This window comes from Anabrus simplex, chromosome 2, assembly GCF_040414725.1.
Source record: "Anabrus simplex isolate iqAnaSimp1 chromosome 2, ASM4041472v1, whole genome shotgun sequence".
NCBI lineage: Eukaryota > Metazoa > Arthropoda > Insecta > Orthoptera > Tettigoniidae > Anabrus > Anabrus simplex.
Genome location: NC_090266.1, coordinates 6,492,903 through 6,517,110, shown reverse-complemented (window position 1 = coordinate 6,517,110; position 24,208 = coordinate 6,492,903). Strand labels below are relative to the sequence as shown.

Below are 24,208 nucleotides of genomic sequence, written 5' to 3'. Positions count from 1 at the left end.
ATACAGTTTCGTCATCAACAGTGACAGAAATTCGGATGTCAAGTAGGGATGACATGAAAATATTAGTGTTGAATTGTAGAAGTATTGTAAAGAAAGGAATATAATTAAGTAATTTAATAGATATATATATTTACCAGATAGTGTAATATGAGTTGAATCATGGCTGAGAAATGATATAATGGATGCAGAAATTTTCCCACGGAACTGGAGAGTGCATCGTGAGGATAGGATAGGAATGGTGGGAGGGAGAGTATTCATTCTGGTGAAAGACGAATTTGTAAGATTCGAAAAAGTTAAAGATCAGAAACACGAACTTCCAGGTTTAAGGCTCATTTCTAAAGATAATAGGCAACTTGATGTCTTTGGAGTGTGTAGACCAGGAAAGGGTAGCGCTGAAAGGGATTCGGAATTATTTGATAAGATAATCAGCTATGTGGGAAACAACATAGAAAGAAATGTGATAGTAGCGGGGATATGAATTTACCAAATGTCAATTGGGAAGGAAATGCGTACGACAGGGAGCATGATTAAGAAATGGCAAATAAGCTAATATGGGAAGGACAGCTGATTCAGAAATTGATGGAACCAACTAGAGGGGAAAATATCCTGGATGTGGTGCTGGTAAAACAAGATGAGCTCTATAGGGAAACCGAAGAAATAGATGGCATTAGTGAGCATGAAGCAGTTTTTGACTTAGTAAAAATAAATGTGTTAGAAAGGAAAGTCATAAAAGTAGGACTATTAGGCAGTACCATATGGCTGATAAAGAAGGCATGAGGCGGTTTTTAAAAGTAATTATGATCGACGGAAAACGGTAATTAAAAATGAAAACAGACACTGGAATGGGTTTCAAACAATTGTTGAGGAATGCCAAAACAGGTTTGTACCTTTAAATGAGGTAAGAAATGGTAAAGACCCGCAATAAGGAGCCTAAGAAGGAGGTGCAGATTGGAAAAAAAAGGAGTTATAAATGGCTGCGGAAGTAAGGAGAAATTGAAGGAATTTATTAAGAAACTGAATCTAACAAAAATGCCAGCTAACATGATGGGAAGCATAATTGGCAGTCATACGAATTTTAGTGATAAATGGAAGGGTATGTATAGGTATTTTAAGGCAGAAACAGGTTCCAAGAAGGACATTCCAAGAATAATTAATTAGCAAGCGGAGTGTTTATGTGAGGATCTTCAAAAGGCAGAAGTATTCATTGAGCAGTACGCAAAGATTGTTGGTTAAAAGGATAATGTCCAGATAGAGGAAGAGACTAATGCTAAGGAAATATTAAAATTTAAATATGTTAACAATGACATTTACAATAACATACAAAGTTGAAAACTGGAAATGCGGCTGGAATTGATAAGATTTCTGGGGATAACTAAAGACAATGGGTTGGGATACAGTACCATATCAGAAGTACGTATTTGATTATTGTTTGCTTGAAGGAGCTATACTAAATGAGTGGGGAGTTGCTATAGTAGCCCCTGTGGATAAACGAAAAGGTGACAGACATAAAGCTGAAAATTACAAGCCAGTAAGTTCGACATTCGTTGCATGTCAGCTTTGGGAAGTCATTCTTTCTGATTATATTAGACACATTTGTGAAATTAATAACTGGGTCGATAGAAGGCAGTTCCGTTTTAGGAAAGGTTATTCCTCTGAACATCAACTTGTACGATTCCAGCAAGATATAGCATATATATTGGATTCAGGAGGTCAAAGGGACTGTGTGGGGATGAACCCATCTAAAGCATCTGATAGGGTGGATGATGGGAGACTACTGGTAAAAATGAGTGCAGATGGACTAGACAAACGAGTGACCGAATCGGTTACTATAATTCTAGAAAATAGATCTCGGAGAATTAGAGTAGGCGAAGCTTTATCTGACCCTGTAATAATTAAGAGGGGAATTTATGAAGGCAGTATTATCGGACCCTTAAGTTTTCTTATATATATAAATGATTTGAGTAAAGAAGTGGAATCAGAGATAAGGGTTTTTGCAGATGATATTATTGCGTACAGAATAATAAATAAGTTACAAGTTTGTGAGCAACTGCAACGTGACCTCGATAATTTTGTGAGATCGACAGCAGGCAATGGTATGTTGATAAACGGGGTTAAAAATCAGGTTGTGAGTTTCACGAATAGGAAAAGTCTTCTCAGTTATAATTACTGCGTTGATGGGGTGAAAGTTCCTTTTGGGGATCATTGTAAGTATCTACGTGTTAATATACGGAAAGATCTTCATTGGGGTTATCACAGAAATGGTATTGTAAATAAAGGTCACAGATCTCTACATATGGTTATGAGGGTGTTTAGGGGTTGTAGTAAGGATGAAAAGGAGAGGGCATATAAGTCTCTGGTAAGACCCCAACTAGAGTACGGTTCCAGTGTATGGGACCCTCACCAGGATTACCTGATTCAAGAACTTGGTAAAATCCAAAGAAAAGCAGCTGGGTTTGTTCAGGGTGATTTCCGACAAAAAGTAGCGTCACTAAAATGATGCAAAGTTTGGCTTGTTATGACTTTCGAGGAAGGAAACGAGCTGCTCGACTAAGTGGTATGTTCTGAGCTGTCAGCGGAGAGATGGCGTGAAATGACATCAGTAGACGAATAAGTCTGAATGACGACTTTAAATGTAGGAAGGATCACAGTATGAAGGTAAAGTTGGAATCCGAGAGGACAAATTATGGCAAATATTCATTTGTAGGCAAGGGCTGTTAGGGATTGGAAAAACTTACCAAGGGAGATGTTGCATAAATTTCCAATTTCTTTAAAGTCACCCTTCTTTTCAATGATTTCAAAGAAATTGGAAATTTATTGAACATCTCCCTTGGTAAGTTGTTCCAATCACTAACTTCCGTTCCTATAAATGAATATTTGCTCCAGTTTGTCCTCGTGAATTTCAACTTTATCTTCATATTGTGATCTTTCCTACTTTTAAAGACGCCACTCAAATTTATTCGTCTACTGATGTCATTTCACGCCATCTCTCCACTGACAGTTCGGAACATACCACTTAGTCAAGCAGCTCGTCTTCTTCCTCCACATTCTTCCCAGCCCAAACTTTGCAACATGTTTGTAACGCTACTATTTTGTCGCTGCCTTGATGGATACAGTACTTTTGCATCCATGTGTTGGCACATGACAGAGTAAAGTTGGGTAGTGCTGAGTAATGACATTCAGAGCATGAGTAGTGCATCTGAGTGTTATGAAAAGTGCTCTTCATAGGGTCAGTCGTGCTGCAATAGTACTTTCTGACCCAAGTGAGGAAAGCAATGGTAAACTACCTCACTCCTCATCTTGCCTAGTACGCCTCATTTAGGTCCTGCCATTGGTTTTAGGGGGTTCCTCATAACCGCATAACCTTTGGTTTTGCCATTTGAGGATCAAACCAGCCTGTGGGCTGATGACCTAACAGACAGCCAGACAGAAAATTTTGTCGGAAATCACCCAGAACCAACCGAGTTGCAGTTTTTGGATTTTTCCAGTTCTTGAATCAGGTAATCCTGGTGAGGGTCCCATACACTGGAACCATACTCTAGTTGGGGTCTTACCAGAGATTTATATGCCCTCTCCTTTTCACCCTTACTACAACCCATGAACACCCTCATAACCATGTGTAGAGATCTGTACCCTTTATTTACAATCCCTTTTATGTGATTACCCCAATGAAGAACTTTCCGTATATTAACACGTAGATACTTACAATGATCCCCAAAAGGAACTTTCACCCCATCAACACAGTAATTATAACTGAGAAGACTTTTCCTATTTGTGAAACTCACAACCTGACTTTTAACCCCGTTTATCAACATACCATTGCCTGCTGTCGATCTCACAAAATTATCGAGGTCACGTTGCAGTTGCTCACAATCGTGTAACTTATTTATTATTCTATACGGAATAATATCATCTGCAAAAACCCTTATCTCTGATTCCACTTCTTTACTCAAATCATTTATATATATAAGAAAACATAAGGGTCCGATAATACTGCCTTCATAAATTCCCCTCTTAATTACTACAGGGTCAGATAAAGCTTCGCCTACTCTAATTCTCTGAGATCTATTTTCTAGAATACAGCAACCCATTCAGTCACTCTTTGGTCTAGTCCAATTGCACTAATTTTTGCCAGTAGTCTTCCAGGATCCACCTTATCTAATGCTTTAGACAGGTCAATCGCAGTACAGTCCATTTGACCCACTGAATCCAAGATATCTTCCTGGAATTCTACAAGTTGAGGTTCAGTGGAATAACCTCTCCTAAACCCAAACTGCCTTCTGTCAAACCAATTATTAATTTCATGAACAAGTGTAATATAATCAGAAAGAATGCCTTCCCAAAGCTTACATGCAACGCATGTCAAACTTACTGGCCTGTAATTTTCAGCTTTATATCTATCATCCTTTCCTTTATACACAGGGGCTACTATACCAACTCGCCATTCATTTGGTATAGCTCCATCAACCCAACAATAATCAAATCAGAACTTGAGATATGGTACTATATCCCAACCTACTGTCTATAGTTTATCCCCAGAAATCTTATCAATTCCAGCCGCTTTTCTAGTTTTCATCTTTTGTACCTTATTGTAAATGTCATTGTTATCTTATGCAAATTTTAATACTTTTTTAGCATTAGTCTCCTCCTCCATCTGGACATTATCCTTTTAACTAACAATCTTTGCATACTGCTGACTGAATGCTTCTGCCTTTTGAAGATCCTCACATACACACTCCCCTTGTTCATTAATTATTCCTAGAATGTCCTCCTTGGAACCTCTTTCTGCCTTAAAATACCTATATATCCCCTTCCATTTATCACTAAAATTTTTACGACTGCCAATTATGCTTGCCATCATGTTATCCTTAGCTGCCTTTTTGCTATATTCTATTTCGTAGTAAGATCCTTCAGTTTCTCCTTACTTCCACTGCCATTTCATTCTCTATTTCTTTCCAATCAGCACCTCCTTTTTAGTCTCTTAATTCCTCTATGATAATAAGGTGGGCCTCTACCATTTCGTACCACCTTTAAAGGTACAAACTTGTTTTCATATTCCTCAACTGTTGCTTTAAACCCATCCCAGAGTCTGTTTACTTTTTTATTTACCGTTTCCAACCGATCATAGTTACTTTTTAGAAACTGCCTCATGCCTGCTTTATCATAAATATGGTACTGCCTAATAGTCCTACTTTTAAGACCTTCCTTTCTAACAAATCTATTTTTAACTACGACAAAAACAGCTTCGTGATCACTAATGTCATCTATTACTTCGGTTTCTCTATAGAGCTCATCTGGTTTTACCAGCACCACATCCAGGACATTTTTCCCTCTAGTTGGTTCCATCACTTTCTGAATCATCTGTCCTTCCCATATTAACTTATTTGCCATTTGTTGGTCATGTTCCTGTCGTTCGCATTTCCTTCCCAATTGACATTTGATAAATTCAGATCACCCACTACAATCACATTCCTTTCCATGTCGTTTCCCACATAGCTTATTAAATTACCTTAACAGATAGTTCTGAATCCGTGTCAGCGCTACCCTTTTCAGGTCTGTACACACACACGTCTGTACCCTAGGGAAGTTGACAATGTAATTTCCACGTCACTCAGCAATGCAGAAGCACACACACACTCCACAGACCGTTTCGCTGGCAGAACTGAACGCAATCTGCGCTCCTGACTTGCCTTATCACTAGTTGCCTGCAGTAATTCAATGATGTCGCCCACCGTTCGAGCTACGCAATGTAGCTCCACCCACGGTCGGACACCGTTACAGTGTTCAAAAATCTTAGTTTTAAAATAGCACTCAGAACAAACAACACATTACAAAACAAGTTTTGAATGCAATCTGAATAACAAAACACACTTTTCCAAATCAGCAATATAAGAAATCAAATGCCAAGAACCAAACAAAACCTAATTTCCGTACCAGGTTCAAAGAACAAAAAGTTAAATGAGACACATCAGAAACACAGCCTTCTATATGAAAACTACTTCAGATGTTAACATATTACACATTCAAAATAATAGAAATTCATTAAATATAAAGGAGGCAGTAGAATACACATGACAAAAAGCCAACAGATTGATCTGAAAATCACACATCACACCACACTGTACCAAATGACACAAAATATCAGTAAGACACAATATTATAACACCATTAAATGATATAATATATGAATTCATTAATAATAATAAAATATACCCTTAAATCGTCTCTGATAAATTAAAAAAAATTTTGCTAGGGGCTTAACGTCGCATCGACACACATAGGTCTTATGGCGAAGATGGGATAGGAAAGGCTTGGGAGATGGAAGGAAACGGCCGTGGCCTTAATTAAGGTACAGCCCCAGCATTTGCCTGGTGTGAAAATGGGAAACCACGGAAAGCCATTTTCAGGGCTGCCGATAGTGGGATTCGAACCCACTATCTCCCGGACGCAAGCTCACAGCCAAGCGCCTTTACGCGCACGGCCAACTCGCCCGGTGTATAATAAATTAAAAATACAATAATAAGAATATTTATGTACGAGTGGATCATGAAGTAACGCTCCCATTGCACAAGATGAGTACTGACTTAATAAAGCAGTTACTAGATGTACTTAAACACAATTTTAACTTAAATGCGCGAAATCTTCTTATAATTTTACATCAATTAATTTATGAAAATTATACAATATAAAATGTAATTTTGTCAACAAGCTGAAAATGAAGCACTATGCGTATGCCAATTTCCTTCATTGACCCGAAGAGATCCGATGGAAGTCAGAGAGAGGGAATTAAAGTCAGAGGTAGGAGAAATGTCAGGAAGATCTTAGGTCCGGTAAAGGAAGACGAAGAATTCCGTAGACAGCGCCATTTAGAGCTCTACAAACGTACAGAAAATCTCTATGATTGCGCTAGTTAAAGGAGAGTAGCTCTCTATAGCCATATAGTAATACTGCCTCTTAAAAGACTTACCAAACCCTGGACAGATCAAAGAAAGGAGTACCTGAAGAAAATGCGACAGTACTGGGCAAAGATCAAAGACCAAGCGCGATCCAAAGTAGGCCTATTCCAATCAGAAAGAAAAAGAATTATGTGAAATGCAAGTCCCCTCCCTAGTGGTTGGCAACACCTTAAAAATCTGAGTATGGTGAAATCCTGCGGATACAAGCTCTTAGAAAACTATAACACTACTCTGGATTGGGGTGCCACGTGGGGATTTGGAAGGTGTTGGCTTACTTCATCTGTTCTTGAATTGCCCATACTATAATTTCTAACTGAAATCAACATATAATCGCAAAGCTCGCCGTTATAATAATAACGATCTTGCACATCCGGTATCTATCTTGACTGGTGCATCGACTTTTGAGGGACCCCTCACATAAGGCAACAGGCGAGCTGAGGCAACATTTCAGGTAGACGGCTAAAATATTTCCTAACATGTGAACTTATTGGCGTTCGGCGAGGGGAAGATACCAGCCTTCCAATCTTATACCATGTAAAATTTAGGATTGTGCCGCGGATACTTTATTCTTTGTGCAGTGTTTTCTATGTTATCTCAGTTTGATAAAATGTAGGTTTGTAGGCTTTCATGATACCAGTGAAACCTCTGGCGTGGGTGTCATATCATAGGGAATCACGAGCGTGAAAACTCATTTCCATTGTTCATTCTGTGTTATTACGACTAAGCTTTTCTAAATGTAATATTTTTTCTTGCTGTTCGATTTTTAACTTTCCTGGTTCTAGTCTTATCCACAGTGTCACCGGGCGTTCGGTCTCAATAGGTTTTGTTGCGATCATATCATGGGATTGCTTGATTTGACTCAGCATCCCCTTACAACCTACATTCTTCTGAAGTTTCTATTTAAGTTACTGTAGGTCATGCAGTAAGAACTTATGCTACGTTTTCCTCTGGACAATTGTGACCTAAATCCTGACTTTTTCTTTCGTATTAAGTAAGGGCAGGGAGTGTCAACATTTCAATTTTTTTAAGGAATATAAAATAACAGGATGCCCTCATGTTGGTACTTGGCCCTTGGTTTCTTGAAGGTATGTAACAATTAGAAGCTCACTCTTCATAGTTATGCCATATGCCAAAGATTTATCTAATAGCCTTCAGAATTGGGAGCTAATTCTACCCGGCTCTAAAGCGAGAATGTTAAATTTTCTGTTACTCATCATGTTCTCCTGCATCTCTATTCCTTTTGTTATATATTGTTAATCATTATTGACTTGTTGAAAAACCAAAAGGAAAAGAAAAAGACACGTTTAGGAAACGCTATCAAAACTTAATGGTTCTTGTCGTGGTCATTTTGTCCAGGATCCTAGGCCTGCCACTTCTAGAAACGGCTATAGAGGTAAGACGAAATTGATGGAATCTACTAAAACCTTGAATCTAGCAAAGAAGTCCGCTAACGACAACATGATGGCAAGCATGATGAACGGTCTTACAAATTTTAATGGAAAATGGAAGAGTATGTAGGGGTACTTGAAGGGAAGGACATTCCAGGAACAACGGGGATGTGTATGTCGAGGGTCTTCAAAAGGCAGTACGTAAGGATTGTTGGTTCGAGGGATAATGTCCAGATAGATGAGGAGACTAATGCTAAATAAGTATTAAAATTTACCTATGATAACAATGACATCGACAGTATGATACAAACGATGAAAACTAGAAAAGAGACTGGAATTGATAAGATTTCTGGGGATATATTAAAGGCAGTGGGTTGGAATATAGTACCGTATCTGAAGTACTTATTTGACTATTGTTTGCATGAAGGAGCTATACCACATGAATGGAGAGTTGCTATAGTAGCCGCTGTGAATGAAGGAAATGGTGATATACAGCTGAAATTAACAGGCCAGTCAGTTTGACATGCATTGCATGTAAGCGTTTGGAAAGCATTCTTTCTGATTATATTAGACATATTTGGGAAATTAATAACTGGTTTGATAGAAGGCATTTTGGGTTTGGTAAAGTTTACTCAACTGAAGCTCAACTTGTAGGATTCCAGCGAGATATAGCAGATATCCTGGATTCAGGAGGTCAAATGGACTGTACCACTATTGGGAGGGTGGATCATTGGAGACGACTGGTAACATGAGTGCAATTGGACTTGACAAAATGTGACTGAATAATTGGCTATATTTCTCGAAAATAGAGAATTAGAATGGGTGGAACTTTTACTGTCCCTGTAATAATTAAGGGGGGAATTCCTCAAGGCATTATTATTGGACCTTCATGTTTTCATGTATGTATCAATAATAGGTGTACAGAAGTGCAATCAGAGGTAAGGATTTTTGCAGTTGATGTTGTTCTATACAGAGTAACAAATATGTACAAAATTGTGAGCAACTGCAAAATGACATCGATAATGTTGTGAGATGGTATGATGATAAAAGGGGTTAAAAGCCAGGTTGTGGGTTTACCGATGGGAAAAGTCCTCTCAGTTACTGCGTTGATGGTGAAAATTCCCTTTGAGTGTGATAGTATATAACTAGGTGTTAATATAAGGAAAGAAACTCATTGGGGTAATCACATAAATATGACTGTAAATAAAGGGTACAGATCAATCAGACAATCAATACAGATCTGCATTTAGGGCAGTCGCCCATGTGGCAGTTTCCCTATCTATTGCTTTCCTGGCATTTTCTTAAATGATTGCAAATAAATTGGAAATATATTGAACATCTCCCTTGGTTATTTATTTATTTATTTATTTATTTATTTATTTATTTATTTATTTATTTATGTACATGGTGGGGCTCAGGCTATAATCCTGCTATTATGCCAAACCATATAATTATGCACCTACATAAACATAATATATACTGAACATTATAACTACTTGAAATTAAAAATAAGTTTATTATAATTTAATGTTAATGTGAAATGTAATTTGAATGAAATATAAAGCATCATAAAAATCATTTTAACATTATAAAATTAATTTATAATATTTACTATTATTACAACTATATCTCGAAAAATATAAACTATAATGTTTCTAACCTTGCATTGGCATTTTATGCATTTAACTTAATAATCTAACATTTAAAGGTGCTTATAAGAATAAATTAATCTGAGTGTAGGTAAAATTTCCAGCACATTCTTCTGAATAGCTTTAGGTTGCTTATGTCTCTAATTTCAGCCGGGAAATAATTCCAGGAACGTATGGTCCCCGGTACAAATGACTTGTTATACGTACTACTGTGATGAGTGGGGATGGACAGCAGTGACCGTACTGATGACCTTGAGGGTGTTCTGCCTGAGGGAGAGAGGTAGTTGAAATATATTCTCAGGTAATCTGGTTTACCTGTTCGCAGTATTTTGTGAAGAAGAGAAACAGCATGGTATTTACGTCTATCAGGTAATCTTAACCAGGACAGCTAATTGAGGAATGGGCTGATGTGGGAATGGAGCCGAACATTTAGAATGAATCTAATGCAGGCATTATGCGCCCGTTGAAGTTTAGAGCCAAGTGAACAACTTACGTTGTTATAGACTACATCCCCATAATCAAATATTTGTAGTATTAGTCCTGGAACGAGCAGTTTCCTGGTTTTGACAGGTAGAAAATCCCTCAGTTTGTATAGTGGGTGTAATGAACCGAATACACGTTGAAAGATTTTGGTTTCGTGCTCTGATCAACTTAAATACTTACCAAAAATTACTCCAAGGTTCTTAACGGAGTCTTTCAGTGCTATAGGTGTTTTATTGATCTTGACAACCGGTATGTTGATGCTTTCTAACTTGGCATGCACTTTTTTTAGATCCTATTATGATGGCTTACGATTTTAATGCGTTTACCCTCAGGCAGTGGCTACTAGTCCATTCATTAATGTTAAATAAGTCTTCGTTTAATTGCATGGTTGCTTCTTGTATGTCATTCGGCTTGGTATGAATATACAATTGGATATCGTCTGCGTATGAGAGATATTTACAGTTCGTCAGTTGTTCTGATAGGTCATTCATGTATAGGGAGAACAGAAGTGGTGATAACACCCCACCCTGTGCTACCCCCATCTCAGTATTTCGCCACCTAGACACATTGTCTCCCACTGACACACATTGTTTACGTCCACTGAGATAGGAACGTAACCAGCATAATACATTATTAGAAAATTTCATCATTTCTAATTTGGCTAGTAAAATGTCTTTACCTACGAAATCAGATGCCTTTGTAAGGTCGAGAAGAATAAGAATTGTCATTTGTCCGTTATCCATTGCTAGCTGAATGTCGTTAGTTACTTTTACTAATGCTGTGCTGGTACTGTAGTTCGATCTAAACCCTGATTGATATCTGTCGAGTAAGTTATGATGTAAGAGATAGGCTGTCATTTGTTCGTGTACTAGTTTCTCCAGTACTTTTCCTAGTACAGGGAGGACACTAAGAGGGCGGTAATCGTCAAGGGTTGTGGGGGTACTGTTTTTCGGCAAGGGTCTGATGATGGCATTTTTCCAGTTCTCAGAAGAGATTCCCGTCATAAGAGAGGTGTTAATAATATTCGTTATTGTAGGAAGAATGATGTCTAGAATTCTTCTTAAAAGGAACAGGTTTATTCCGTCGTGTCCAGTAGACTTTGATTTTATGTCACTCAGGGCGCTCTTTACATCACCTGGAGTCACGTGAGAGAAGTAGAATGTTTCACCACCATGCTTTCGCTTTGAAGATATTCTGTCAATAGTGGCTCTCTTGGTATTTCCGTTCGTCTGGACGTTTCTTGAGCTAAAATACTCATTCAGATCATCCAAAGGTACATTACAGTTACTGTCCTTTGTCTTCGTTTTACTTAGACCCATATGCAACAGCAGAGTCATGTGTGTTTAAAATTTCGTACGAGTAACGTATTTTAGCGTTTCTTATCATCTGCGTGGTTTTATTTCGGAGTCTTTTATAATTCTCTAAGTTTTCCTGCGCTGGATGTTTCACATAGTAACTATAGGCTGAGTCCCTGTCTTTCATTTTATCACGAATTTCTTTATTGAGCCAAGGTTTAGAGGGTAGCTTTACTCGAGTAGTACGTAATGGGACATGTCTGTCGTATAAAGTTAAGAGAAGCTCGTTAAAATGAGGTACTTTTTCGTCAATGTCCTCTATATACTGAATTGTGTGCCATGGTGTGCTCAGAGCGTCCTCAATGAGAGGTTATTCGTTCAAATTCTTGAAATCCCTGTATTTAATTATCTTCGGCCTGTATTTTGGACATTTTAAAGAGTATGCCGCGTAAATCATATCATGGCGGGAAAGGCCTGGCAAAGGCATCTGCCCATGTGTCAATATACGGTCATTATTGTTTGCAATGATGAGGTCGAGGAGTGTGTGCGAGGTTGCAATATGGTGTGTGGGTTGTAAGGGCAGAATTGTCATATTAATGGATTCAAATATGCATGTTAGTCGCCTAGTCTCAGTGGTTTTATTTGTCAGGTCAGTGTTGAAGTCTCCCATTAAAATCATATGTTCATACCTGGATATTAAATCCTGTAGCGCTTCTTGTAGATTTGTGATGTTTCCCGTCTTCGGTGGGCGATACACTACACCAAGTAAACACTTCGTACCATGAACTTCAATTTCTACGAACAAGAACTCCGGTCTATGAGAGTATTCATTTGGCGATTAAATATTTACTTGTATTTCAAATAGTCACGTGTGAATATTCCGCCTCCGCCTCCAGGCTTTCCCTCTCTATCGTTCCTAATTAAAGTGTATCCACTCATCTTAACCAGCGCTGAAGGGATAGACTGACGCAGCCATGACTCTGAAATCATTATAGCATGCAGATTATAGGTTGAAAATATTTCGGAGAATTCTGAGAAATGTAGGACAATGCTCTGTGTATTGACATGTGCTATTTGAAGGGAAGTAGGGTACGGCGCAAGAATGTCTTTGAGATGGTTAGCGGTATTCCTCGAGGGGGCTGGCACGACGGGGTATTGACCTGCCTGGGACAGTGGTGAAAGACGGCTGAAATTAGAGACACTTGTTTTCTGGTTGCTTAATGCTACCAACTTGAAAGTTAAATGATGACAACTGACAGTAAAGGCCGCTTCACACTACGCGACAGGAATCGGCGACCAGAATCGGCTACAGAGTAGCTCAGGTGAATTCCGTGTCGCTACTCAGCCGCCTTCCCCGGCCTAGTGACAGTTTTCTGTTGCTGCTCTTATTATTGTCGGAAAAAAAGATTCGTATGTTTCATTCACATCCTATGTTGAAGGATCGTTTGGAAAAAGGTCTCTCCTATAAAGTATCCGATGAATTATGTGATGTTGGTACCAAGTATTAAAGTTACCGGTACTTCGTTTTTCTCTGTAGACTACCGTACTGAGAAGACGGGACTGTAGATTTGCTCGTATACATAGCCGCATTTTGAAAATTATTGTTTGATTCACTTCAACCCTCATTTCTAAAGTAAAATCAGGAAAGCTCGTAACAAAGTGCTTTAATTTAATAATAAAAAATTGCCCGCCTGTCCTTGTATTGACAAAATCTCCATTACCTTCTTATTCTGCCGGGAGTTTTCCCAATCAGTATAGGCCGGCAGCTTGTGTCGATCTCACCCAATTTTACGGAACGATGTATGTATTCACTAATGCGTGTAGTGTGGTGTGTACAGAAGAACAAAAGCACCCAGTCCCCGAGGCAGTGGCATTAACCATACAAGATTAAAATCCCCGACCGAGCAAACGGCCACGCGGTTTGGTCCACGTAGCTATCATCTTGCGTTCGGGAGATAGTGAGTTCGAACTCCACTGATGGGTTTCCGTGGTTTCCCACTTTGAAACCATGATAGATGCTGGGGCTGTACTTTAATTAGAGACAAGGTCGCTTCCTTTCCGCTCTTATCCCTCATCGCCATAAGAGGTATCTGTTCGGTACTACTTAAAGCAAATTGTAAAATAAAAACTCGTCCGGGAATAGAACCCAGGACCCTCTGGACCGAAGGATGCTGTGCTGAGCATACAGCCTAACAAGTCTTAATTATATTGAACATTTAATTACAAAGCTCGTTTAGGATGTTCTTTCTTTAAAGTCGCAGAAAACTGTCATTACTTCATAGTATGCAATTCTCTTCACTATAGCGTACTCGTCACAGGTGGACGCTGCTCAATTTGTGTAATTACTGAATGTAATATATTTATGTAGTACAGTTTGTAATATTCTGAAACGGAATACGTAACGGGAAGGAACTTGAAATGCACAATGGCACTCAAGGATGTTCTGAATAGAACGCGAAGAGGACGAGTAGCTGGGCTACACATTCGCCTTGTGTGAAGACTCCAGTGCAAAAAAATTTTTCACCAGCTGTCGCCAGCCCGGGTTGCAGAATTTGCCCCGGCGAACGGTAGCGGGAGTGAGCTACTGCAAGGCCCAGTGTGAAGGGCTCCACAATCTTCCACAAGCACGGGCGGCTGGTCGCCTAGTGTGAAGCAGCCCTAACGAGCCCCTACTACAGCTACCAAGATTAGCACCTACTCAAAACTACAACTATGTGGAAAATTAACTTTAGTGAACTAAAATAACTTAGGCGGTCCTTATATTACAGAGAGTCTGCTTGTGACTAGCGAATACTGTTCAAATCTGAACTATTATTTATGGCTATTTTACGGTTCCCATGTTTTACATATATGATCCCATCTCTAGACCATACGTTCTGGATGGTACATTTTGCGACTGCGTCCTGATGAAGTCGGAGTCTTGCTGGAGTTAGGTCCTCGCGGATGGTTTTATTCGAGCCCTTAAGTTTCTTTTTGTACGTGAACATAGCGTTTCTCTTACGGTATGACACAAACTTGACGATTATAGGTCGCGGACGCCCGTTCTGTGAGACCTATCAATGTCATCCACAAAAAGACTAACCCCGATTTCTTTCGCAATGTCAAGAACTAAATTGTCAGTGTTCTCGTCCGCAGTTTCAGGTATACCGAACACACGTAGGCACAGCCTTCTTTGATATTGTTCCAAACAGTCAGTTTTATCCTACAGTTCAGTTTTTAAATCACTGATTGTTTTGTCCCGCTCTTCCAGAGCCTCCCTAAGTTCTTCAATTACACTCGTGTTAAAATTAATAGTTTCTTTTAATTGATCAACAACTGAATTTGTTACCTGGTCCTTGATAAGTTTTGCAAGCGTGCCAAGTGTCTCCTTGCTGCTCGGCGCTACCTGTACGGCCTGCTTAAATATGGCTTCCATTGGCACTTGCTTCACCTTGCGTGGCATTATTAATTTATTGGATTTCTTGCTTTCCGCTTTCACCAAACACTTCACTAACACTCACGCAGAACCGCTGCACTGGTAGAGATAATGTTATACACTCTTAGCTGCCACACTACAAATGTTCACCAGCTAAATTCACGTTCGCCACGAGCCTCGTATTCTGCGTCTATGCACTGTCCAATCCATAACTCCCCTTCCTGTAAACGAAAATTGTCCGCAATTTGTCCTCTGGAATTCCAACTTTATCTTCATTGTGATATTTCGTTCATCACACGCCATCTCTCCACTGAGCTCGGAACATACCACTTAGTCGAGCAGCTGGTCTCCTTTCTCGCAAGTCTTCCCAGCCCAAACTTTACAACAATCTTGTAACGCTACTCTTTTGTCGGAAATCATCCAGAAAAAATCTAGCTGCTTTTTTGGATTTTTTCCAGTTTTTGAATAAAGTAATTCTGTTGACAGTCCCATACACTGGAACCATTCCCTATTAGGGGTCTTACCAGAGATTTATATGCCATCTCCTTTAAATCCTTACCACAATCCCTAAATAACCTCATAACCACGAGCAGAGATATGTACCCTTTATTTCCAATCATAATATTGTGATTACCCCAATGAAGATCTTTCCTTATATTAACACGCAAGTACTCACAATGATCCCCAAAGGGAACCTTCAACCCATCAACGCAGTAATTAAAACTGAGAGGTATTTTCCTATTTGTGAAACTCACAACCTGACTTTTAACCCCGTTTATCATCATACCATTGCCTGCTGTCCATCTCACAACATTATCGAGGTCATTTGGCAGTTGCTCACAACCTCGTAACTTACTTATTACTCTGTACAGAATAACATCACCTACAAAAAGCCTTGTCACTGATTCTACGTCTTTACACTTCTCATTGATATATATATATAAGGAAATATAAAGGTCCAATAATACTGCCTCCAGGAATTCCCCCCTTAATTATTACAGGGACACATAAAACTTCACCTACTCTAATTCTCTGTGTTCTATTTCCTAGAAACAGAGCCACCCATTCAGTCACTCTTTTGCCAGTAGTCACCCACGATCTACCCTATCAAATGCCTTAGCTAGATCATTTGCGATACAGTCCATTTGACCTCCTGAATCCATTGTATCTACTATACCTTGCTGGAATCCTATAAGTTGAACTTCAGTGGAATAGCCTGTCCTAAACACAAGCTGCCTTCTATCAAACCAGTTTTTAATTTCGCTAACATGTCTTATATAATCAGCAAGAATGCTTTCGCAAAGCTTACGTGCAATGCTTGTCAAACTGACTGGCCTATAAATTTCAGCTTTATGTCTATCACCCTTTCCTTTATACACAGGGGCTACTATAGCAACTCTCCATTCATTTGGTATAGCTCCTTCATGCAAACATAAATCAAATAAGTATTTCTGATATGGTACTATATCCCAACCCGTTTTCTTTAGTATATCCCCCGAAACCTTATCAATTCCGGCTGCTTTTCTAGTTTTTAACTTTTGTAGCTTACTGTAAATGTCATTGTTGTCAGAGAAATATTTTAATACTTCTCTGGAATTAGTGACCTCCTCTACCTGGACATTATCCTTGTAATCAACAATCTTTACATAGTGCTGGCTGACAACCTGTACATATTGCTGGCTGTAAAGCTTGTTCGTTGCAAGGGTAATGCCCAGGTAGATGAAGTGACCAATGCTAAAGAAATATCAAAATATTCCTCAGCCAACAATGATATTTACAGTAAGCTACAAATGTTGAAAACTACAAAAGCACCTGTAATTGGTAATGTTTCGGGGGATATATTAAAGACAATGCGTTTGGACGTAGTACCATATCTGAAGTACTTATTTGGTTATTGTTTGCATGAAGGAGCTATACCAAATGAAGTGACAGTAGCTATAGTAGCCCCTGTGTATAAAAGAAAGGTTGATAGACATAACGCTGAAAATTACCGTAAAGTATCGCACTGACATTCCGTCATTCTAGTGAAATCATGCAGTTGCATACTGTACCCTACTAAGGTGGAGGAAGAAGCAATCATCAGTCGGATGTGTGTCACCTTCTAGAGGGGGATTTAGTTCAGTTTTACAATGATGGTGGTCTGTACGGTGATCTGAGTGTAAGAGGTGACGTTTTGGAAATAGCAGGCGTGCACAGTGGCTTCCATATCCTCTCTCTGTCTATACCCATCCAAGTATGGCTCCTTCATTCTATTCCTGGCTTAATTGCGGACATTAGAGCTGGGTGCTTCAGTACAGAAACCCATAGTAGTAAATATATCACAATTCGGTCGTAAAGCTGGGCTAGTTCCATACAAAGTTTCGGAAATGAATAAGACTACGCCACTTTAACATAGTTTCTTCAGATGTTGGACCCCACTGATTGTCACATCTACACCTATTCCTCATAATTACGGTGCTCTAAATATTTGTAACTTTTTATCAGATCACAAAGAAGACTAGGGTTCTTATTCGATATTAGGATATATTTAAAATTCATCACAAATGATCGTTCTAAGCTCTCTATGGAAGAGCTCTGATTTGATTTGATCCACCTAGCGTAAGTTTCATTATGTTTCAGAGGGAATTTTTTTATCCTTGTGTTATGGATACATACTGGCATCAAAATATATGCCTGGCAGAGAGCAACTTATGAAAGAGGGAGAAATTTTGTCATCTTTAATTCCCTTCTTTAATTGCAGTTCAGTAGACAACAATGAGAGCGTATAATGTCCAATTATTTCTTAAATTATGTTATATAATTATTCGTTTAAGGATTTTAGTAAGCTAAAAGAGCCGGTCCTGGTGCAGTATCAGATGTTGGAAATTGCGACCGCGCGCAACTACCTCTGATACTCCGAAGCAATAGGATGATGTAACTTCACTTCCCTTCTCCCCGAACAGAAACGTATGCGGCGAAATTCTTTTGAGCAGATAACTATATTTGAGATGAGTAGCTTACATTTTTCGGATAAGCAGGTACTGCATAGCCTACTTTCCTGCAAAAGGGTGATGACGTAGCAATTCCAACACTGCAGGCTATTTCAATTTCATAACTAAATGAGTTTCAATGAGTCCCTATGTCGATTCGGGACAAAGCGCAGGATATTTGGAATTCGTGCGCTGGCGATTTCTTAAAAAGGGCGGTTGCCTACGAGTGCAGGTTTGTACAGAGTCGGATTTGACTCTAGTCTTAACCTTACAGGGGCGTGAACCTTACAGACCCAAGTTCGGTACACAAGAGAGCAACCTTAACTTAACGTATTCAATCTCCGACCTCTGGGCTAATCGCATAACAGTGCAAGCTTAACCTTACAGGCATAACCTAACTAGGCAAGTTGGCAGCTATACAAATTCATACACTCCTAACTTAAGAGAGCTACCTCAGTGTCTCTCAACCTGTAACTTGGGACCTATTACCTTTATCGGCCTAGCTCTTGTGAAGTTGGGCAGAGGCTATTGGGAAGATGGCTGTTATACACTAGTCTTATGGGTCTAAATATAGAGAGATATGTTTCTTAAGTGTATCAGAGGTAGTTGTGTGCGGCTGTCATTATTGATCTGCAGCGCATTATGTGCATTAACATAGAAAGTGAACTGAGGCAGGATGCGAAAGGATTGGGAAAGAAAGCCACCGACCTAAGGTACATGACATGCTCACTGATACGAAAAAGACTCACTTCTCCAAATGCACAAATGAATATAACAGTTAAAATTAAGTCTTTATTTTTTGTGAACAGTGAAAATCAATCTACTGTTAGAGTAAAAGTGAAATGTCTCTTACCTGTAAAATGACCCAGTGTCCATCTGATGCTCCGATATGCATGGCCTCCTCAGCCACCACCTCTTGCCCTTGGCCGAGTGAGACATTGTGCAAATTTCCGGCATCTATTGTGTAACCCAGCTTGAATCCAAGATTTTCCACATCCTATTAACAATTCATACATGCTAAGAATTGGAACGGCCATATTTTTTGAGTTACAGAATTGCAAAAATCTATAAAAAGACAGATCTAACTTTAAAATGAAGTGCATTTCACAACAAAATTCTTGGTATTTATTGATTTTATTTGATCCACGGGTACTTGGCTTTTGAGGGGAACGTTGCACACGCACTTTACCAGTGTGTTTTGAACGAACGATAATGCGTGTCTTACAAAATTACCAGATTACAGTTGACATTGTAAATCTCTGTGTTGACAGCTAAGAATGTACAGGGAACAATCACTTTATTATTCTTCAGCATCTCGTGAAATTGGTAAACATTTAGCGCATGTGTGCGAGCAGCCCTCACAGCGCATCCAGCATATAAAAAAGTGTCCAGGGAATTAGGGCGCCATGTCATATTGGATCATTCTTGCCATGGATAAACCACTAACCAGCCAGTAGCGACCTCTCACACTGTGGCATGTAGACGGTCTGGTGATACCAGCCTCTTGCAAGCGAGATAGCTATCTCGAGTCCTCGGAAGATGCTGTTTGTCATGACAGCTACCGAATCGGAGTCCGTCGAATGGCGATTCTGAAAACAAGAAATTCCTCCTCACTGCTGTACTTGTGGATCAAATGTTCCAAAGTAGAGCATCATTGATGTGATGTCAGTCGAGCGATCTGAACGTCGCGTCCCAGGTCGATCACTCGTGATAGGCCACCATAGCTCAATTGGTAGAGCAACCGACGCGAAATCGGGAGGTTGTGGGTTCGGCTCCCACTGGTGTCCGGTTGGCCATTTTTGTTCTGTACTTAACATCTCTTCAACACGTAGTACATGTACGTAACACGACCTAATACGTTGAAAGACTGTTTCGATCTACATACATTTCTTCAGCAGCCCTAATGACCCCATTCTTCACGATTGTCCGTTCTTCCTCCATTGTGTTCCTTCAAACTATTCGTTTAGTCCTTCCACAACATGTTCCCGGAAGCAGTACCTGACACTTTTTTTCAAATTGTCTACATCACAACTCCTTCCATTTCTTTCTTCAATTTCTTCAGCTTCAGATGGCATTTCATGACCAACAAGTTGAGGCCAGTGTCTACGTCTGCCCCGGGTAAACTCTCGGAATCGGAAACCTAGTGTCTGAATCTCTGCTCAATCATAATGAAAGCTACTTGATATCTTCCAATGTATCCAAATCTTGCGACGTAAACAGCCTTCGTTTGTGGTGATTGAACCCAGTATTTGCAAGCACTAAATTATGATTGGTGCTGAATTCAACCAGCCAACCTCCTCTTTCTTTCCATTCAATCCGAATTCTCCAACTGTATTCTCTTCCTTCCCCTACCACTGCATTCCAGTCTCCCATCACAATTAGATTCTCATCACCTTTTACATACGACATTGCACTATTGTGGCGGCAATTTTTTGGTGTCTATCCTGACAACAACAATGCTTTCCCTAAGCTTTCTGGCTGCCGTATGTCCTCATTCGCTATTAAGTTAGCTCTGAATGCAGAGGCCGGAGGAAGTTATCACCCACCGGCACTCTGCTCGTTAATGTTGATTGTTTCAATGGAATATACGAATTACAGTGCTGTTTAATAATTACCTTTAATGGATTGACACCTGGTGACAGAATAAAGAATATTGGAGTTGACGGACTTGATTCTTCAAATGATTTGGAGAACTCCACAGCTCGGCCCTCAACATACTTGGGACCAAGATGGTCTTCAATAAATTTCCTGAAACAAATGGATTGTGTTTACAAGGTTCTCGTACTCAAGTTTAACAACAGAAAATTAGTTTAAAATTTATTGTGACATATTAATTGATATTCAGCATTTCCAGTATTAAAACATCACTTCCGTGGAGTACCGCATAACGTAGACTGTTATCAGGCAACTATGCCAACACGCTTCCCGATTAATATGTTTAGAAACGGGTCCGTAAACCACAAGAAAATGTAGAAAAAATATAATTTCGTATTGAAACTATTCTAATAACCTAATATCTAAACTATATTAACATTATATTGACAATTAGGAAGATACAACGTTTCTTATCTACCTAGGTACTGTAATTCAGTCTGTACAAGAAACAAAAACAAAAACATAATGCCATAATTTCAGGCTTAAACTATTATTTTATTGTAGTTATAACACTAATGTTGAAGTTCGGAAATGCATTTTGTAGTTCAAATTAGCATTACTATAAGAAATGTTTCACGGAGATGGTGATTTGTTGTTTGGAGGTACACAGACGTCCTGTAGTAGACATGCCATAGCCGTAGAGTGGATATTTGTCCGACTTCTTTATTCCGAAATGATATATTCGTCCTTTCATTAAAGCGGGCCAAGCGAAACTTCATGTCATCCTGTTTTCTCCTCAGTCCCAAGCTTTCTATTTCAAAATTTAAGAGCAGGTCGTTGTATGCTATATGTGGATAATTACCGGATATTTGAAGTATAAGTATTTAAAATAACTCTTTTGGGCGTTACCGATCCGTGCAATGAATATATATTTTCTGGATTCCGTACAACGAATGCTTAATCTCCTTTGGGTCTGACTCTGTTTATATTCTTGGTTTCTTGCTTATACACATATGACCAATTAACAAGGGATATGATGTATTGAAAAAGAAACGTGATATCGTTATCTATCATCCCTAGCACAATTCTTGCACCTCAGTGTCCTGTGCTTATCCTCTTACGCCCATGCACTTACATCAAAATATATTACTCAACATAATACATGCAATTAACTAAGGAACACAGTCTTTGCAATGCCATTTGTCTTTAACATTGTGCCATTTCACTGTTCCCAACAAGATCAAACTGGAACAAAAATGGATTTGAAGTCATCAGAACGTCGATAATAAAGCGTCAGAGTACTACTATGAGCCGAAGGAGTAATGATTTCGTCAAGCGCTCGACGAGAAAGGAGCATAGAAGGCGGTGGTAAAGTAAGACGTGAGAAGATTGTTAAGAGTTATTATTAAAACATAACATTCGATTCGCAGAAGGAGAACACTACGGACGTACTCAAGAGGAAGGAAAACATCGTTTTAACAAAATACTGGTCATGAAATAGAGAGAAACCTTTGTCCACAGACTGTTATTAGCGTTCGAGAATATTTCACTCCGTGAAATTAAATTGTATTTTTGGAATATAAAGACTTCCACATCGCTACGTCACGATATCTACCTAAGACGACGTATTAGTCGATACAATCAATTCCGAGAGGCTACATAGCTGTAATATCGACAGTGGGAGAGAGAGGAGAAGAATATATATACACATATATTTCCATAATCCAATTGAAATATTCATTTTTATGCATTGCAAATTTTAGAATATTTCCAAGGTCAATTTTCTAAAGAGCAATATTTCTATACCACATTCAGATGGTAGAAAAGCATATCCATAAGATGACGACATTAAACAAACTGACGACTTGTTTTGTTCTGATTGCCCTAGAGACCAGCAGCAACATGCATTAAGAAAATGGAGGCGAAGCTACCTAGGTTAGGGCGACACGGGATGACGTTTCCAGCCCATGAGGACCGATAACCAGCCGAGACAGTCCCAGATGCTCCCAAACAGATGAGGGAAATGCCGTGAGCTGTGCCCGCATGTCCATCCACCCGGACATGAGATAACAACGGGGGAATCAGAGCAAAGATAAGTTACTTTAAGTCAATGCTATAAATGGAAAGTAGTAGGGATAAAAAGGGGATTCTGGGCCAGGGGCTAATCCGCAAGATGGCCGCCGCGCGCAATCTACCTCTAGGGCTACCGCGCAAGATGGCCGCCACGCGCAATCTATCTCTAGCTACGCGCTACATCCTCGGACACCTTCAGAAAATAGGATATCGTTATCTTATGGAATACTGTCGAAGGAGGCTACTAAAAGGGATACCTGACTTGAAAGAGCAAGTGTTAGCGAACTAGGGGTCATTAGCTGAGCCTAGGTATGATGTATGCTAAGCTGTTGTGTATAACCTCCCTTGGACAACTAATGTAGGTCACTTTATTCCGAGGGGGGGGGGTTGATCAGAGTAAAGCTCCTCCAGGGGCACCTAGCAACCTGTGCTGTTGTTGTGTCTGCAATGGCGAACTTAGGTTTTTTTACCGGAGTCTAGCTATGATGTGTGCTAAGCTGTCGTCTATTTAACCTCCTTGGCCAACTCTTGTAGGACACTTCATTCTGATGTGGTAAGGTTCTAGCAGAGTAAAGCTCCTCCAGGGGCACTAGGGATAAAAGGGGGATTCTGGGCCAGGGGCTAATGCGCAAGATGGCCGCCGCGCGCAATCTACCTCTAGGGCTACCGCGCAAGATGGCCGCCACGCGCAATCTATCTCTAGCTACGCGCTACATCCTCGGACACCTTCAGAAAATAGGATGTCGTTATCTTATGGAATACTGTCGAAGGAGGCTACTAAAAGGGATACCTGACTTGAAAGAGCAAGTGTTAGCGAACTAGGGGTCATTAGCTGAGCCTAGGTATGATGTATGCTAAGCTGTTGTGTATAACCTCCCTTGGACAACTCCTGTAGGTCACTTTATTCCGAGGGGGGGGGGGTTGATCAGAGTAAAGCTCCTCCAGAGGCACCTAGCAACCTGTGCTGTTGTTGTGTCTGCAATGGCGAACTTAGGTTTTTTTACCGGAGTCTAGCTATGATGTGTGCTAAGCTGTCGTCTATTTAACCTCCTTGGCCAACTCTTGTAGGACACTTCATTCTGATGTGGTAAGGTTCTAGCAGAGTAAAGCTCCTCCAGGGGCACCCTTGCCTTAGGTAGGAGCCGAGCAACCTGTGATGTTGTGCCTGCATTAGCGAACTCGGGTATTTTGGCTGGGTCTAGGCATGTTGTGTGCTAAGCTATCGTCTATCCAACCTGCAAAAAGGGGATTCTGGGCCAGGGGCTAATGCGCAAGATGGCCGCCGCGCGCAATCTACCTCTAGGGCTACCGCGCAAGATGGCCGCCACGCGCAATCTATCTCTAGCTACGCGCTACATCCTCGGACACCTTCAGAAAATAGGATGTCG

At 39.8% G+C, this 24,208-nt stretch overlaps 1 protein-coding gene across 1 annotated transcript in view; it reads right to left on the bottom strand.

Annotated features, from left to right (window-relative positions):
• LOC136863901 (dynein beta chain, ciliary-like) overlaps nt 1–24,208 on the bottom strand; it is a 5,220,903-nt gene that overhangs the window by 955,835 nt on the left and 4,240,860 nt on the right. The window contains exons 71-72 of the mRNA XM_068226514.1: nt 20,768–20,900; nt 19,006–19,149 (exon numbers count right to left, since the gene is read on the bottom strand). Coding sequence (XP_068082615.1) covers nt 19,006–19,149; nt 20,768–20,900 — 277 coding nt within the window. The remainder of the gene's footprint in view (nt 1–19,005; nt 19,150–20,767; nt 20,901–24,208) is intronic.